This window comes from Anoplophora glabripennis, unplaced genomic scaffold, assembly GCF_000390285.2.
Source record: "Anoplophora glabripennis isolate ALB-LARVAE unplaced genomic scaffold, Agla_2.0 scaffold162, whole genome shotgun sequence".
Classification (NCBI taxonomy): Eukaryota; Metazoa; Arthropoda; class Insecta; order Coleoptera; family Cerambycidae; genus Anoplophora; species Anoplophora glabripennis.
Genome location: NW_019416272.1, coordinates 216,581 through 234,145, shown reverse-complemented (window position 1 = coordinate 234,145; position 17,565 = coordinate 216,581). Strand labels below are relative to the sequence as shown.

Genomic DNA, 17,565 nt, shown 5'->3' with positions numbered 1-17,565 from the left:
ATACCCGGATTTAAACGTACACAGTAAGTGGAAAACAAATGAATTCCTGTACCAACTTATACTTTCTCTTACAAAATTAATTTTTAATTGAATTTGTGTTAAGATTTAAAAAACGTAGTAGGCCAAGCCATGAGGGACACCCTGTATAATTCTTATAAAAAAATATAGAACATTGTCCTCCATACAAATTTTTATTGCCTTTTTTAATATTTGGTTCAAGATATAGGTTGATATAATAAACAACACAATTAACAAGATTTTTTTTAAATTTTTATTTGAAAAAAAAAATTAACACAAAATTTGCATTTAGAAATACAAAACAATTTGTTATTCAATAAGAAATATGTTTTAGTATTAAACTGAGCTAAATATTTAATGAGACTTCCTCCTGCCTTTTTTTCTAAACCTCGACTTCTTCAACTCATCTTTACCTTTCACATTTTTGGACAACTTTATAGTTACAGCATTACTTCTTTTAACAGCGGCTCCCTTTTTTTGTTTGTACAAAGGCACAGTTCTCTTTTTCTCCTTCGCGTTTATCTCTATGGCATTTTTCATGGCATCTATGGCCTTTTCTTCTCTAAATTCATTGCGGGTAAATATGTTCGGTAACTCTTCTGACAATAATGGATACTTCCCGCTGAATCCCTTTGGAAATATCGGTGTCGCTAAAAGAGATATTAATTGTTTCCTTTTCAAATCAGCTAACTTTTTGCCCTGCTCAGCTTCTTTGGTATCATATTTTCTCGCACTAAATGATAAATTAAGGAAAAACTTGATCAATATAGAGCGTAATACTACACTGTGTCTAAAATGAAGGAAAGTTTTCTTCAACCAAATTTAAGATTAGGTATTAAGCTAAATCAAATAAATTCAAATATTTTTATTTTATCAAGTGAAGACAATGTATTTCGATACCAGAAATCTAAGTATGCGAAAAATATCTAACCTCACAGATAATATTCCTAACTGTTGATATTGCGGGAAACAACTACTAGAACTAGCATTGAATTACACCAGCAATATCTAGTAAATACCTGGTAATAAATAATTATCCAAAATAAAACTAAAAATGATGTACATATAAATATTTTCTTGGTTCAACATTTTGCTTTCACCAGGTAGTCTCCTTGGAAATGGCGTTAATAAAATTAGTGGAACAAAATTATATACAGTGCTATTTTTTAAAACCTGACATAGGCCAACTTTTTTATTTGAAATGATAGACTTCCAAAAGTACCTACTTCCGAATGCAAAGTTATAGGAAATAACTTGATTAAGAGAAATTTACAAATAATTCTCTCCGGTGTTGCCAGATTTCTGCAGTAGCTGCTAAAACAATATTTTTTTTAAAAGCAACACCTTATTTTTTTAACATAATAACTGTTATGTCACATTTCTTTATTGGACTAGTTGTTTTAGAACAATCAGCAAAAACAACGAAAATAATCTGTAATCGGCAGGAACTAAAAGAAGGTAACATAGCATAGGAGGTCTTAGAAATTAAACAAAAATTGAGCTATTTTAAAGGAGCCATCATAATTGTACTTATTATTGTGTTATTTAACAGCTGTTATATTTGAATGTGTATAAAAAATAATGTTTTAATTCAATTGCTAAATTATTTAAGCCTCAAGAGAAAGTTGAATGAATTTCCCTTCATGTTGGTGGCTTAAGTTTATGCAATGCGTGCGCTGAATTCCATGCAAGACATCCCGATAAGCCTCTTCCAAATCCGGAGTTTTTAAGATGTAACTTAATGAAACTAAAAACAACTGGTAGAGTATGCCCAAGGATCCGCAAAATGATCAAAATCATCTTAGCAACTGAATTAAAACGTTATTTTTATACACATTCAAATAAACAGCTGTCAAATAACACAATGACAGCACAATAATGGTAGCTCCTTTCAAACAATACAATTTTTGTTTAATTTCCAAGACCTACTATTACTATGTTAGCTTCTTTTAGTTTCTGCCGACTACAGATTATTTTCGTTGTTTTTACTGATTGTTCTAAAACGGATGCTCCAACAAAGAAATGTGACATAACATTTTCTATTTAGAATTTGAAGGTTTGTCAAATTATGTTAAAAAAAAATATGGTGTTGCCATTTAAAAAAATATCGTTTTAGTAGCTACTGCAGAAATCTGGCAACACCGGAAAGAATTATTTGTAAATTTTTCTTAGTCAAGTTATTTCCTACAACTTTGCATTTGGAAGTTACTAGTTTTCAAATAAAAAAGTTGGCCTATGTCAAGTTTTAAAAATAGCACTGTAAAAATATACTTTTAAAAAAAATTACAATCTGAAACGATAGTTTCAAAAAAATATTTGTAACTAGATTAATGCGACTAATATTTACTCTTTATTTTCATTTAAAACGTAAGTATATTCTATTATTAGCACCCGTATATTATTTACATTATTATAAAGGTATTAAGCTGATTAAAATCAAAATAAATCTTATAACGTTTTTAGGAAAAAATTTTTGAATTTATGTATATTAGTAATGTAAAAATATGATAGTTAATAATATATTTTTTAAAAGGAAATTTTGTGTGTTCAATACGAGAATAAAATAATAGTAATTTATGCTCTTTTAGACAAATTCAACATTTATATAGGTATTTCACAATTTTACTTAACTGCAAATTCTATCGTCATAGAACTCTTGTATAACATAAAAAAATGTGTGCCACAAGTTAATCTTCCAAGCGTTTTTTAATAATAAAAATGATTTTCCACATATCTTATCAAGACAGGTAACATTTTTAAGTTCAAACATGTAAATAGATGAGTTATATGTTTGTACTCGTGTATGTACATATTTACAAAAGATCATTTGAAATGTAATCTCAAACTTCTTATTTTTCTAGTGAATATATTTTTTTTAAATAAAATCAAATTAAAAAAACAACTGTACATTTAGAATCTTTTTAGATTTTACAATTTTTAAATAATAATTCTCATCACAAATATTTCTTATAGCAATTTTACACAAACTGATAAATTTTTTGACCTTGCATTAATTGTTATGTGTAATACATAAAATTGTCTTCAATGTAAGAATAGAACTAGCTGTAATCTCTACTTATATTTTAATATAGATATAATACTGTTATAAAAATCATTGGTTATATATTTGTAAATACGATACTCAAAAATAAAAACCATTAAACCTCATTTAAATTGGTTTTGATTTTTGGGCGATTTTTCCTTATCACTCCCAATCTCATTCTTGTCGTAAAACAAGCAGAAGATAAAGAACTGTAGTAAAAATATACATAATAAACCCCATTTATTAAAATTATAATTTATAAGTAAATATTAATGTTCAAATTTGGCCCTACTGAGTAATTACATTAAAAAGTTTGACTTTGTAGTAATATTTTCAATAAATATCTCAACTTCTAATTTATGAATTAATTTGTGAACTTTTTTTGATTGTGTAAATTAGATATATACACAACTGGAAAATCCACATGGTCCATCTGCCTTTACATGAGAGCGACAAAGTAAAGTAAAGAAATCCGTGCGATAGACAAGGATGGCTATATTGAAGACGTTTCATAAACTGAATAATAGTCACTCCCACTTCTAACCTAAAACGGGCGGTGACTATTCAGATTATGAAACATCATCACTATAGCCATCCTTTTCTATCGCATGGATTTCTTTACTTTACTTTGTCGCTCTCATGTAAATGCAGATGGACCATGTGGATTTTCCAGCCATGTATAATGGCATTGAACGAGAAAAAAATAAGTATCAAGTGAAACCGGTGACGCAGATTTAAAGTATATTGTTACATTTTCCTGAAATGGTCTCATATGTCATTGGATTTTTTTATTCCAAATTCAATTTTTTATTTAATGAAAAAAATTTGTTGGCTTTTTTCACGACATTTACCAATTTGGTACAAATTAGTGATTTTAAGATATTTAGATAAATGCAGATTTAAATGATTTTACAAAATTTGTACAAAAAGGCATTTCTCTACTTCAATACATTTTTAGATGCATCTTTTACTATCTTAAAAATGTTTATCTTTTGATCAATGTCTTGATACCTTTTCTTTTTGAAAACTTTAACACTCTGTATTGCAAAACGAGGGCTTTACAAGAAAATATCCCTAAATCTGTGCTAGGAAAACGTTTCTTCACTTTTGACATGTGTAATATCCTGTATAATTTCAAATTGATCACAACATATCTTTTTGAAATACTAATTTATATCAAAACGGTAAAAGCTACACCAAAAAATCAAGAGATCACTTTCGTTAAAAAATGACAAAAATTTGTTTTTTCAGTGATGTGCCACAATTTTCTAATAAAAGTGTAACTGACACAGCTATGCTCCCGGGAATGAATTGATATTTATTTTTTCCATGTTGGATGTAATTATATTCATGTATTATTATACATACAAAGCATTGTGTTTAGTTTGTGAATCTCACCATGACTATTACCCTAGTTTAGGTGAACTACATAATATCAATCCACCTGATGTGATATGACAACAGCACACTAGATGGGCAAAAAACAAATATCCAACACTAATCTGGCAAAACGAGGATGGCTGAATATACCACAGCTTTATTTTATTACCTTTATTTTAGTTTAGAGTTTATAAATTTATGAGATGTAACACAGGAGGTAGGTAATTTTGCGACTTTCTGTGTGAGATAACTAAGTTTGATCCTTCTAGATAAACAGCGATCGGAACAATTAAAAAAAACCAATGTCAAAGAGCCATCTTCAAAGAGCACTACCTCCCTTAGGAAGAATTTTTGGATAAAATGATTTATGTCGTATCGATATGAAATCACCCCTAAAACTTGCTGTCTTCGTTTTTCGGTTTAATATCCAGACCAATGGGCCGATTGAAACTTTCCACCCCGGTTTTTTTAGTTTAAAATAAAAATCCAGGAAAACGTTCAGGCACATCAACTTTTGATTTGAGGGGGAACTATTTTTCAGTTTTTTTCATACCCGTAGCTTTAACCCCCTAGCTGGGGAGAGAACAACATACCTCTTATTAAACGTCTCGTTGAGTTCTTTATGACCCTACAATTTCGCCTCATTATTTTTATCCATAACAAAATGACAGCCTGTCAAAATAAAAATAAACAAATAAACAAAAAATACTTACTAATTTATTAATCAAGTCTACACGTGAACTTTATCTAACAAACTGTTCAAAATGTCCGTCATTAACATCCATGCAATAATAAAATCGATTCTCTATCTCTTCTCTAACATTCTGCAACATATCGGCAGTTATCCTTTGACATTCTACAGTTATGCGTCCTTGCAGAACTTGAAGAGAAGCTGGGTGTGTTTTATAAAATGTAGACATCAAATGGCCCCAGAGAAAGAAGTCTAGACAGGAAAGATCAGGGTACCTTGCAGGCCACTCAATAGATCCCCTACGGCCAATCCAATGACCTCTAAAATTTTCGTTGAGGAATTGTCATAGGATAACTGCCGATATGTTGCAGAATGTTAGAGAAGAGATAGAGAATCGATTTTATTATTGCATGGATGTTAATGGGGGACATTTTGAACAATTTGTTAGATAAAGTTCACGTGTAGATCTAACTAATAAATTAGTAAGTATTTTTATTTATTTTTATTTTGACGAACTGTCATTTCGTTACAGATAAAAATAATGAGGCAAAATTGTAGGGTCATAAAGAACTCGATGAGACCTTTAAAAAGGTATGGCACGACCCCTATCCCCTATTCAAATTTGGGGGTTCTTCTCTCCCCAGCTAGGGGGTTAAAGCTACGGGGATGAAAAAAACTGAAAAATAGTTCCCCCTCAAATCAAAAGTCAACGTGTCCAAGGGTTTTCCCAAGTTTTTTTTTTAAACCAAAAAAATTGGGGTGGAAAGTTTCCAATGGCCCACCCTGTATATTATTCATGAATGAAAAAAGATGAGATTTATTTAAGAGTTTATACCTAATGGGGTAATCACTAGCAGCTATCGCATGTCGTTGTTTAAGCTCACATTAGTCTGTCCAGTGGCGAGGTATGAAAAAAACTACAAAAAACTAAAAATTTGAAAAAAGAAACATAAATTTTTCTCCTCGAATATGTTTAATGTTCGGATTAAATATGTTATGTTTAAATATGTTTGACAAGTTTTTAAATGTCAAAGGTATTTTTGGTATAAATATGACCCCTATTCAAAAATACCCCTAGTTAAAAGTAAAATATTCTTAAACTCGGAAGAGGAAAACGGTCCCTCATTTCTGACACATTGTAGTTTACAACCTCTATTTAGACAATTTATACTTAGTAATACAACATTGATGCATTATGATAAAGGATACGAATCATCAACAATGATATCCATTTCCTCTGCAGCTTTCTGGAACCATCCAGCTTCAGAATTAGCCTTTCTGACTTGCAACTGCAATTTATCCAATTCCCTAGCTAAATTAACTCTATCTTTAACTGCCTTTAGATATTGATCTTGTATCGGAAACGTTGGCAAATCCTCATCTTTAAAGTACATTATGAAAAGGCCGTCATTTCAAGGTTCCAAAGATACTTACCTTTTTGTAAAGTTTTGCATAGCCGTAAGTAACTCTGTACTTCGTTCGGTTCAATCAGTAGAATTGTGATCCCTTGTCGAGACGCTCTAGCTGTCCTTCCCGATCGGTGAACATAACTTTCGCTTGTTCTTGGTGTCTGATAATGCAAAACATTTTCAACGAAAGGAATGTCTAATCCTCGTGCTGCTACATCCGTAGCCACAAGTATCGAGTCTTCAGTGTCTCTAAACCTGTTCGTAATAATAATTACATTGATAATCATTTTTTTAATAAAACAGAACAAGCGGTTACCTTTCGAGATTTTTGAGTCTTTGCCTTTGTTGCATAGAGGCATGGAGAGGCAAAGGGTGACACTCTAATAAAGTTAATAACGTGGATAGTCTTTTTACACAACCAATCGAATTACAAAATATTAAGGTTCTTCCGGGATGTCTCTTTAGAAAGTAGTAGACATAATAATCCTTTTCTTCTATCCCACACGTTATTTTACATTCGGTGAGAGTTCCCGATGTTCCTATTTATAATAACGAAATTATATTTTTTATACTGGGTGCCTTGTAGAAAATGCCAGACTTCAATTCCTCTATTTTTGGTTCTATTTTGAAAAATAAAAGATTAGCGTTAATGGCTTTAAAAATACTATAAACTGATATTTAGTAATATTTTTTGTTACAACTTCTACCTTAATGACATATGACTGCCAATTTTTATTGAATAGAACGATAATATTTTCTACTTGATCTGACGTTTATCTCTATAACGATTTGATTGTTTTCACGGCACATTTCAAGACTTCGTTGAAGTGCTCAAATTAATAACAAGTATTTTTGCATACGTATACAAATATTACACAAAAATTAAGTCATTGTGTATTATCAGATTTGGAAAAAATTTCTTATCAAAATACGTAAAAAAATATATATACCGGGCGGGACATTTATCTTGAGACAAAATAATATCTCGGTTGGACTCGATTATTTCAAAAAAAAGTTTCAGACAAAAATTGTAGGGCACCGATGGGGCCATTGAAAGACCCACTTCTGGTCTAAACCGGATGTTGTGTTTTAGACCGGAAGTTGATTTTTTTTAATGGAAACACCCAATTTTTTACAACAGATTTCAATTAACGAACGAAAAAAAAACTTTTTGTTCTTATTATTTTTTCGTTTTAACCCATATTTTGGGTATAAAAAACAAAAAAAAAACCAAGAATCTTGAGACAACGGAGTACCTTGCTGGGAGCACTTTTTGTTTAAATGTTTCATACAAAAATTCTAGGGTGAAAAGGGGGCTATCTTGACATGACCTTGAAAATGGTGAGAGGTGATGGGACTTACCGAAAACAAGCACCTCAATTTATATCTTATTGTAAAACTAAATGAATGAATGGTCATTCTGCTGAACAGTACCTAAGACGTTACAACAATTTTTACTGTGAAAGAAAACCGCATTGAAATTGTTCCATGAATTATAAATACACATATAAGTATCTAGATGCCATCTTCTTAATATTTAGAACTGTTAAGTTGGATAAAAGATACTTCAAATTTCGAGCCCTGAGGATGGTGTAAAATAACACCGAAACATTGGCAATGAATTAAAATTTTGAATTTGATCTTTAAACGACCTTGAAATCAAGGTCAAGGTCATGCCAAGAGGGCCCTCTTTTCATCCTACGACTTTTGTATGAAACATTTTAAAAAAAATGATCCCAACAAAGTAATCCGCTGTCTCAAAATTCTAATAAGAACAAGTCATAATATGGACCTTTCAATGGCACCCTCAGTGCCCTACAATTTTTGTCTGAAACTATTTTCGAAATAATCGAGTGCAACCAAGATATTATTTTGTCTCATGGTAAATGGCCCACCCAGTATATTACTCTAATTAAAAATTTAAAAATAATAATTGGGTGTAACATGGTAGACGTTGAAAAAGTTGTCAGTTTTTAGAGCCATTAACACAAACCTTTTGATTTTTAAAATCAGACCAAATATTTCTTCATTCAAATATAATATTTTCTCATATAAATCTAACATACGACATTAATCTACACTTCTTGGTTTGGTCAAAAGTGATTTTTTATTTTAATAATTAGACGCTAAAGGAGGAGACCGCGATGTGATCGAGATGAGTTTCCTCTTCCATATAACTAATTTTTTTAACTACTAAAATAATACCTCAACTATTTAAAGAAGAGCACAAGCAGGATTGTGTACGATTGCCAAATGCGACTAATTTTGGAAAAGACAGTGCTCAGCTTAGCCCAGAACGGACCGCAATGCCACGAGACCGCGATCGCCTAATGCGTTCTCTTCTTAATTGTACAAAAACTAGTTTAAACAGTGGGCAAAAGTACAAATTTCCCTATATTTCGACTTTAATAGGAAAAAAATTAAATAGGTTAAAAAATAATTTAAAACAATGAAAATATACTATACTTCGCGGTCGAAATTATAGAGAGTGATTCAGACATAATATAAAAACACTATTACCATAATGCGTATAAAATATAAAATGATTTTAATACGGTTCAATATTATTTATCTTTGTGCCGCTCGTTACGCACATCGACAGACTCTATAATCGTCTATACACTGAACGTCGATCTATATTCTATCTGTCTTTTGCACTTGGTAGGGAATAGGGAAATTTTTTTTTATTGGGTGTAAACGGACTTGATTTATCCGTCCTGAGAAACGTCATAGCATAAGCGTAGATGAGGGGTCTAATTCCATGGCTATAATAAACTTATAAATTAAAAAAACACAACAAGGACGTTTTAAAATGCTGTAATAATTAAAATGGATCAAAGTGCCGGTTATAGCAAACCGTAAAAAAATATTAGATGTTATGTTTTATTATCTTTTTTCAATATTTTCTATATCTTGTTGCCTTTTACGCAGACACGCCAATGGATTTTCGTTCCCGGCACGCTTCATCCCCCTTACTAGATCAAAAGCTAGCAATGAGTCACTCTCTATAATTTCTACCGCAGAGTATAGATTACATTTTTAAATTTATATGAAAAATTAAAATATGACATCTTTACAAAAATTGGTATTACGGTATTAGATTAAAAAAAAGTTACATTTTTTAGAAAATTTGTACCTACAATAATCTTAGCAGATTTGGGTTCAATTTAATAAAAAAAATTAGAACTGCATTTACTTATAGTTATTATGACCTGTACATTTATAAATCGGGATAGCCTGTATATCTACATATTTACCTGTTCCTTGGGTTATATCTACAACTTTTGGTTCCGTAATGCCCAACATTTCAACTATTTTCTTCAGTTTCTGCTCTGGAGTCATATCATGGATTTTTTTCGACTTAGTAAGTTTACTTTTATTTTTCAAATGTCTTGGTAGTTCATGCACTAACGTTAAAGTAGCGGAAAACACAAAGTTTTGCCGTTGCTTCTTTTTTATCTCGTCAAAATTTATGCGTTCTAGTAAATCGTGCAATTCTTGGAAATGTCCTCTTTCCAACATTCTGTCTGTCTCATCGATGGCCAAAAACCTGCGAATCATCAAATGTCACTAACAACAAATTTATTAATTTACTTTGACAATATTTCGACATAGCAACATCTTAACGTTGAGTGCAAAGGACATTTTAACTTGATCACGCCATGAAAGTGCTTTGTTTAATATGCTTGCTTTAACATAATCACACTTACGATTGTGGATTTCAATTAATCAAATAAAGTTGCCATCCAAAATTACAAATAACAGAGCTGGATGTGCTGGTGTTAGTCATGTAATTTCAATATTCAATTTTATGTGATTACCTTAATAAAAAGAAAAGAAATATGTTTGGGTGAACAAATGATTAAGTAAAAGAACGGAATTAAATGTGTCAACAATATTTCTGAAAGATTTAGCTGCAGATATGCAATATTCTTCTATGGTTCTGACAAATTAGCCTTCTAATTTTTATATCGAGGGCGTCATATCAGAAGGGCGTAAGAGCCACTATAGTCGGTTTTGGGTTTTTAGGGCATATGTCCACATTTAATCGATTCACTTAATATATCAGAAGGTCGTAATATATTCATAAACATCAACACTCTAATCTAACGCATTTTACTTAGGCGTATGAACCAATTTTGCAAAACTATAATATCAGAAAGGCATATGCTCATACCCTCCTAATACTTCTGTATTTCTTTTACGCCTGCTAGACAGTATTGGCTTATACGTCCTCACCTGATTCGGTAAATTTCATATAACCTTAAATTTGGTTAAACTTGTGAATGTTTGTGTTGTTTTTGGTGTTTTGTAAGTGTCCTAAAAACCCGGTCAATGTTATAACATCGCTATATTCTGAAAAACTTTCCATAAATAAATTAAAAGTATAACAATTTATGTGCCAAGGCAAAGATGCAGTAATTCCTCCAGAATATAAATATTTTTATGTTTCTTTGTCAGTAATAAATACTTCCCAAAATTCCGATGATGAAGAATTTGATGACGAGACGTCTCGACAATAAGTACGAGAACAACGAAAACGCACCGAAATTAAATGTAACAAATTTTAGTTGGTATTAATACAATTACTGTATTAATGAAACATATATTTGTATACTATACGCTTATTTAAATAAATTTAATTCACGTTTCTCGAACATCCTAATATCAGAAGGGCACATGAGCCGGAAATCAATTACATGTTGGCATTTTACTGGATGTTAAATGTCTCCAATGAACTATAATGTATTGGTCTTATTATATTGGCAAAATCAACAAATTCATTCTAAATCTTGATTTCTAAAACGTTTTTTTTATTTCTTGTAAAACTTCAGATTTGGTTCATACGCCCTTCTGATATGACGCTTTGCATTTGATTCTCTATCCATAAAACTACAGTCTGACACAAAAAACATTCTATATTTAGTGCAGAATCATGTGAGCTGAATGAGAAGTTGTCATAATTCACTGCCAATTTTTTATTTTTAACACTTCTGGTGTAATTAATCGTATTAAGCGCAAATAAAAAATGTGTAATGAATATGATGAACATATACACGTGTTGATTTTACATACAATTGCATTACCGCATTAATAATGTGTTGTTTGCTTGTTAAGATATATATAACTTCCCTAAACAGTTACTACTACTACCGAGACTACTACTAAACATACATCACAGTGCCACAGTGAGATACTTGTTGCTTGAAATTAGCCAAGTTGCCTTCAATGGCCAGTAATGTTTGTTACTCGAGAAACTAAATTTCTGGCATAATTGAAAAGCAACATCAATTTCATGGCGTTCATTAATTAATTAATAATATACATACTACTTTAAAATGTTACCTTATATTATCTATTTGTGACAGGTGAGGATTTCCCTGCTGTACTAATTCCCACAACCGTCCGGGTGTTGCCACTACGATCTCTGGGCCTTTAGATAAGATACGTTCTTGTTTAACGGCAGCCATTCCTCCGACAACTACAGTTATATTTATGCCTGCCAAATTAAAATGATACATTTACGTCTTAACTTTGGCAAATAAAAACAATCAAAAAATACTTATATTTGCTAGTTTTAAAGTTACCTGTATATTTTGCTACTACAGTCAAGTGATTCTTTATTTGCATTGCTAGTTCTCTAGTAGGAGTTAAAATCAAAGCATATAATGGCTTCACTGACTGTTCTTTGACATTAATATTAACCGATTTAATACACCCCATTCCTAAAAATATTAAGTAATTAATGGTAGCAACATATTTTTTAGATATTAATAAAATTTTGAACTTGTTAAATGATTATCACCTACCTTTTTCATCTATTTCATTTCCATCTATTTCAAACTCTGATTCTTCTGAATCAGAACTGTCTTGTTCTGTTTGGTCGAATGTTTCGGCCTGTTCTTTCACTTTTAATATGCCGGAAAGGATTGGTAACCCAAAAGCCAAAGTCTTACCACTACCAGTTTCAGCAGCTCCTAATATATCTCTTCTTCCTAACACAAATCAAATTATGGTTAATTGGGGCTAAAGTCATGGACATAGGTAGGGTGGGGTGGGGTGGGGTGGTTCTTAAAGGGCCAGCTAGTCCGACCAGTATTTATGGAGTGGGCATCGGGCTCTCTAGGGGGAGCTGTGCTCACTCCTGCTCCCCCCTAGCTACCCGCCTAGTTACAGTATTCATTTTGTCTACTAAAAAGATATTTACCTAAAAGTGCAGCAGGTAAAGTTAAAGCTTGTATTTGAGTTGGTTGCGTAAAGTTCATATCCTTTAAAGCATCCAATAGTGACTGTGGCAAATTGAAACTATTCCATGCTTCCAAATTTAAATCTGTCTGATCAGATTGTGATGCCGAATTTTCTTCGATCATCCGAGATGTATTTCCAAATTTAGATGGAGAGAATATGTCTTGTTTCCCCTCTTGTGTATTAAAATTTTCCTCAGGTGTTTCTTTAACTCTCTTCTTTTTCTTCTTGATAGGACTTTTATCGTTCTTCGATAATTTATGTTTACTTTTCTGTAACATTACGATAATAAAATGAACGCTGAAAGTAATTAAATTATAAAATTAAAACTAATATAAAAAAGTGTTTACCTTTATAAATTGAAAGTTATTTGCATCATAATCTGTGCATACTTCTATTCCAATCAATCCGTCTACGCCTCCTGTAAGTACACAACTATCTATTTCAACAGGCTTCCAATTACTTTTTATGGCCGCCATATTTTTGATATTTTATTTAAAATTAAACTTTCTGGCTCAGCTGTGGTTGTAATATTAAATTTAAATAAATTATATTAAATTAACCTAACATTTTACATCTGTTTTTGATCATTTGAGGTTATAGTCTCGGGCCTCTCCTTCTTCTTCTTTTTTGGCCTTCACCCAGAGGGTTAAGATATTCTAAGGTCTCGGAGACTCGGAGTAGAGGTGTGCAATTCTCGTAAACGAATTAGTTACGACGTTACGAGCACAAATGAGCTGCTCCCTGTAGTGAACTAGTTCAGCAATTGTTCAACGTTCAACGTCTAGTTTGAAGTAAACGAAAAGAACTAAACACACGGTGACACTCGATTCGAGCTCGACTCGATTCTCCACTCGCCATTATTCCATGGCTAGAAATTGGCCTCAATGATTTGGGATCGAGGGGGATTATCCCTCTTTATCCTGCCTCATCTCGTGTAGGCCTGGACTGCCTTCGTAGGTGGGCCCCATCCGTCGTCTACCCCGACCGCAAATGCGGCCGGTGTAGGCGCTTTGTGGGACCTCCTTTTGTCCTGGCTGGGCCCCGCCGGCTAGGGCCCTTTCTTCTGGCGCTCTTCTTGCTTCGCCGGCTCGTCTGTGTAAACCCCGGGGGTAGTGTCATGTTTATGTGTGGTATGGTTGGGTAGGGTAGTGCGGCTATGCAGCCTGGGATGCGCTTTGCTAAGGTGGCCCTTAGGCTAGCGCGGGAGGGGAGGGTTAAGGAGGGTATGGGGGGTGTGTATGTGTGTGTGTGTGTGTGTGTGTCGTTGTCTTCGTTTCTTGATCCTGGCTGTCTCTGAAACAGAAAAGGTTAGCGGGCAGGGGGGGGGTCATTGGGGTGGTCACCCAGGGTCAAAAAGTTGGTGTCTAGGTCTTTTGTGTTTGTCGGTCACGTCGGGTACGTAGTCAACGGCTTGCCTGAGGAGGGGATTGTCATGTCTAGCGGCTACGTCAAATCGTTTCTCCGCGTTTTGTCTTATTGTCTGTGTAGCGTTTGTGTATTGTAAGTCTCGTAATATGTCAGTGTTTCTTACGTACCAGGGCGCGTCGGTGGCCGTGCGGAGGGCTATGTTTTCCACAGCCTGTAATGACTTTAAGTGGCTTTTTGCCGCGTGACCCCACGCCGTGGAGGCGTAGGTTAGCTGCGGTTGAAGTACCACCTTGATAAGCGTTCGCTTATTCCTTAAACTGAGGGTGTTTCCACCTTTGAGTAAGGGATAGAGCCTAGCCCTGGTGGTCTTCGCTCGCGCCACCGTCTCCACGATGTGCGGTTTCCACGTGAGACGCTGGTCCATCGTCACGCCCAGGTATCGTGTTTGTCGATTCCAGGAGATAGGTTCCTGGGATAGTGTCAGTCTGTCGAGGTTGATTCTCCACCATAGACAAAGTGTTCTTCACTTAGCAAGAGCAGGGAGAAGGGAAGGGAACGAGGAATAGACAAACCATTTGCACTTCTCTAACTCTAATCTAATCTAATCTATATTCTACAACACTCTTCGATTCGGTTTTTAAAAAAACGAGATAGCAGCAGAACACATTTTATTTTTATTATATAGGTGAATATATTAATTTTTATGAATGAATAAGATCTTTGATCTAGGGTAATTGTAACCGAGTTGAAAAAAGACCAAATAATACATATACAGTATGTCTGATGCGGATTGAGTTTACAAGAAGACAAGTGAACCAAAAAGTGAAAGATACAAAAAAGTCATCTTGATAAAAATTTTTACTTGTTTAGAAAATACGAATCACCATGATGAACTTCAATTTTGTTGTACAGGGTGGATCAAAAACACAAAAATGTTATTTTGCGTAAGAGTAAACATACCTTAATTTGCAAGATACGAAAAAAGCATTCTTGATATTTTTGCTTGTTTAGAAAATACGAACCACCATGACAAACCTCAATTTCCACAAAAAGTGTAGTGAACATCAAAGAACATACAACTTACTACAACTATTATTAAATCATTAATTTAAAGAAAAAACATAATTTATATCCTTTATTCAAGAACTACAGTGTAACATGTAAAACTTTAACAATTCTGACCTATGTCTACTAAAATCTTCAGTCAAAGAAGTATTTTATACATAATATCCATAACAATTTAAAATAGGATGTCATTATTAAAACTAATTGCACACAACAAAAATATAAACATTTTATTAAATTAGAGATAGGCGTATATTACAAATGAATAACGAAATGTTTAAAATGTACTACCTATTTCACAGTATCTATCCCTTGCTAATCTATGAATTATCAGTACTTACCATACAGCAATATCCTTATCGTAACGTGTACACCGTTTACTTAAGTAATTTTTATGAAAGGGTTATGAAAAATATTAAATGCATTATAAATAGGTAGGCGTATTACTTAGGTATAGGTAGAATAATGTTGGTCCAACTAGAATAAGCGAAATTCAAATTTAAAGACCATAAGTATTACATCAAATACTGTACAATTAGAATATAAGGTCATTTGTGATTTCTGGCAGCCTTCTAAATTATACAAGTACATATCTGTTGTTATAATTGGAGGCAATATTAAAGAGACAAACAAATATGGTTTTCTACATAATGTATTTTACGGTACGGAAATATTATGCATTTTAAAAATTAGACCATTAATAGTTTGTAAATATTTCTGAGATATTTGTACATTTTGATAGATGCTTGTTTGTCCCTTTAATTAATATATAGATAGGTATTCTTCATTCATTTCCCACTATCTAATTTTACTTAGATTCATTTTAAAAACATTCCAACAAATTAATTACAAAAATTTATACATTTTCAACCCAAACATATTAAAACCGATGCTTTATACAAAAAGGAACTATTAGGTGTGAAATATCAGGCCCCCAATGTTTTTCAGTCAGCAACCATCTTTTTACTAATTGTTATTGATGGTACTATACACAAATTATCTGACACTTGAAATTTAGGGACCTTTAGAAGCACTTACTTACATAATTTATTATTTACACTATCAGCCTACTATTTTCTAATATTTTTAAATAACTCCTTATATAAAGTTACACAACTTTTTAAATATAGTGGTTACAGTGACCTAACTATGTTTACTTACTTAAGTAACTTTTCCCACAACAAAAACAATTGTTACATGAATTTTGCATTGCGAAAACTAATAATTTAAATTTGTTCAAAATATAAAAAAAGGTTTTTGTAAAAGTAAAAGTTTTTGCAAAAAAGATCCTAGCAAATTGCTGGGGAAAAAATCGAAATGGTTCTGAGACGCAGGGTGTTATGAAAAAAGTAGGTCGAGCTGTTAACTTCAGATTCGTTGAGTGAAAATAATAGGACTTTCCTTATGTTTTTTATTTTAGGTGCTTATTTCAGTTTCATTTTAAATAAATTTGTTAAACAGATTGTTTTTAAGATGTTCATTTGAAATTTTATGCAAAATGTCCTATACCGATATATTTTTCATGTAATTTTGGTTAAAAAAAATTGACGCACTACTTCCTTTTCGCACATGTATGGTTCATATTTTGATACAATTTTTGATTTATGAAATTGCAAAATGCTTCGAATATGTGACATTGACCGATTTGTTATTAAATTAAAACATATTTGTTACAATATCTTTGAATGATTCACATGATTGATAGCCCAGTAAATAAAAAAAAAATTGTAAAAAAATTTGTTTCAGATTGAAACTTGGTTTAATCGTTAGTTTAGGCAAAAAGAAATAATATTTCCCAAAAAGTGTCAGTTTAAAACAACAAAATCATTGTTTAAACAATGATTATAATGTAAAAATTACCAAAAATGGAGTTTTTTAACTGTATTAGAAAGCGCTCTCCAACAGGAGTTTTTGCTTTTGTTTATACTTATAGGTTTTCAAAAAATGCTTCATTTGGGACCTGCTAAATTAAAATCCATTAACAATTTATTTAAATAATTGCAAAAAACCAGTGAAATTTGAACTTGCTATAAATAGAAGAAAAGAGCATAAATCGTCTCTAAACTGCAGTAAAAGTTGTACCTATTTTGTTACGCTTAAGAAACCCTGAAAATTTGGTAAAAAATATTTATTTTTTTACGAGTTTTTGCATTTGTTTATTAGAAATAGCATTTTTTCAATTGTAAAACGCGGTTGTTAGCGTTATAATAAAGGGCCTTATGAGGGCTCATTTGTTTCGTCTTGACTTATATTTTCAAGATATGCAATTGGAAATTATAATTTCATAGGCTAACCTCCTCAAAACGACGTATAAACAAATAGTGTAATTTGTTTATAAGGTT

General features: G+C 32.2%; 1 protein-coding gene across 1 annotated transcript; it reads right to left on the bottom strand.

Annotated features, from left to right (window-relative positions):
• Positions 1-275: 275 nt before the first annotated feature.
• Positions 276-13,383, bottom strand: LOC108908681 (ATP-dependent RNA helicase ddx24). The gene is made up of 10 exons (XM_018712798.2): positions 13,138-13,383; positions 12,750-13,059; positions 12,352-12,537; positions 12,130-12,267; positions 11,888-12,041; positions 9,799-10,091; positions 6,858-7,080; positions 6,567-6,796; positions 6,342-6,513; positions 276-751 (listed from the first exon to the last, which is right to left on the bottom strand). The coding sequence occupies exons 1-10, from the start codon at positions 13,264-13,266 to the stop codon at positions 373-375; spliced, it is 2,214 nt and encodes a 737-aa protein (XP_018568314.1). The 5' UTR covers positions 13,267-13,383; the 3' UTR covers positions 276-372.
• Positions 13,384-17,565: the final 4,182 nt, after the last annotated feature.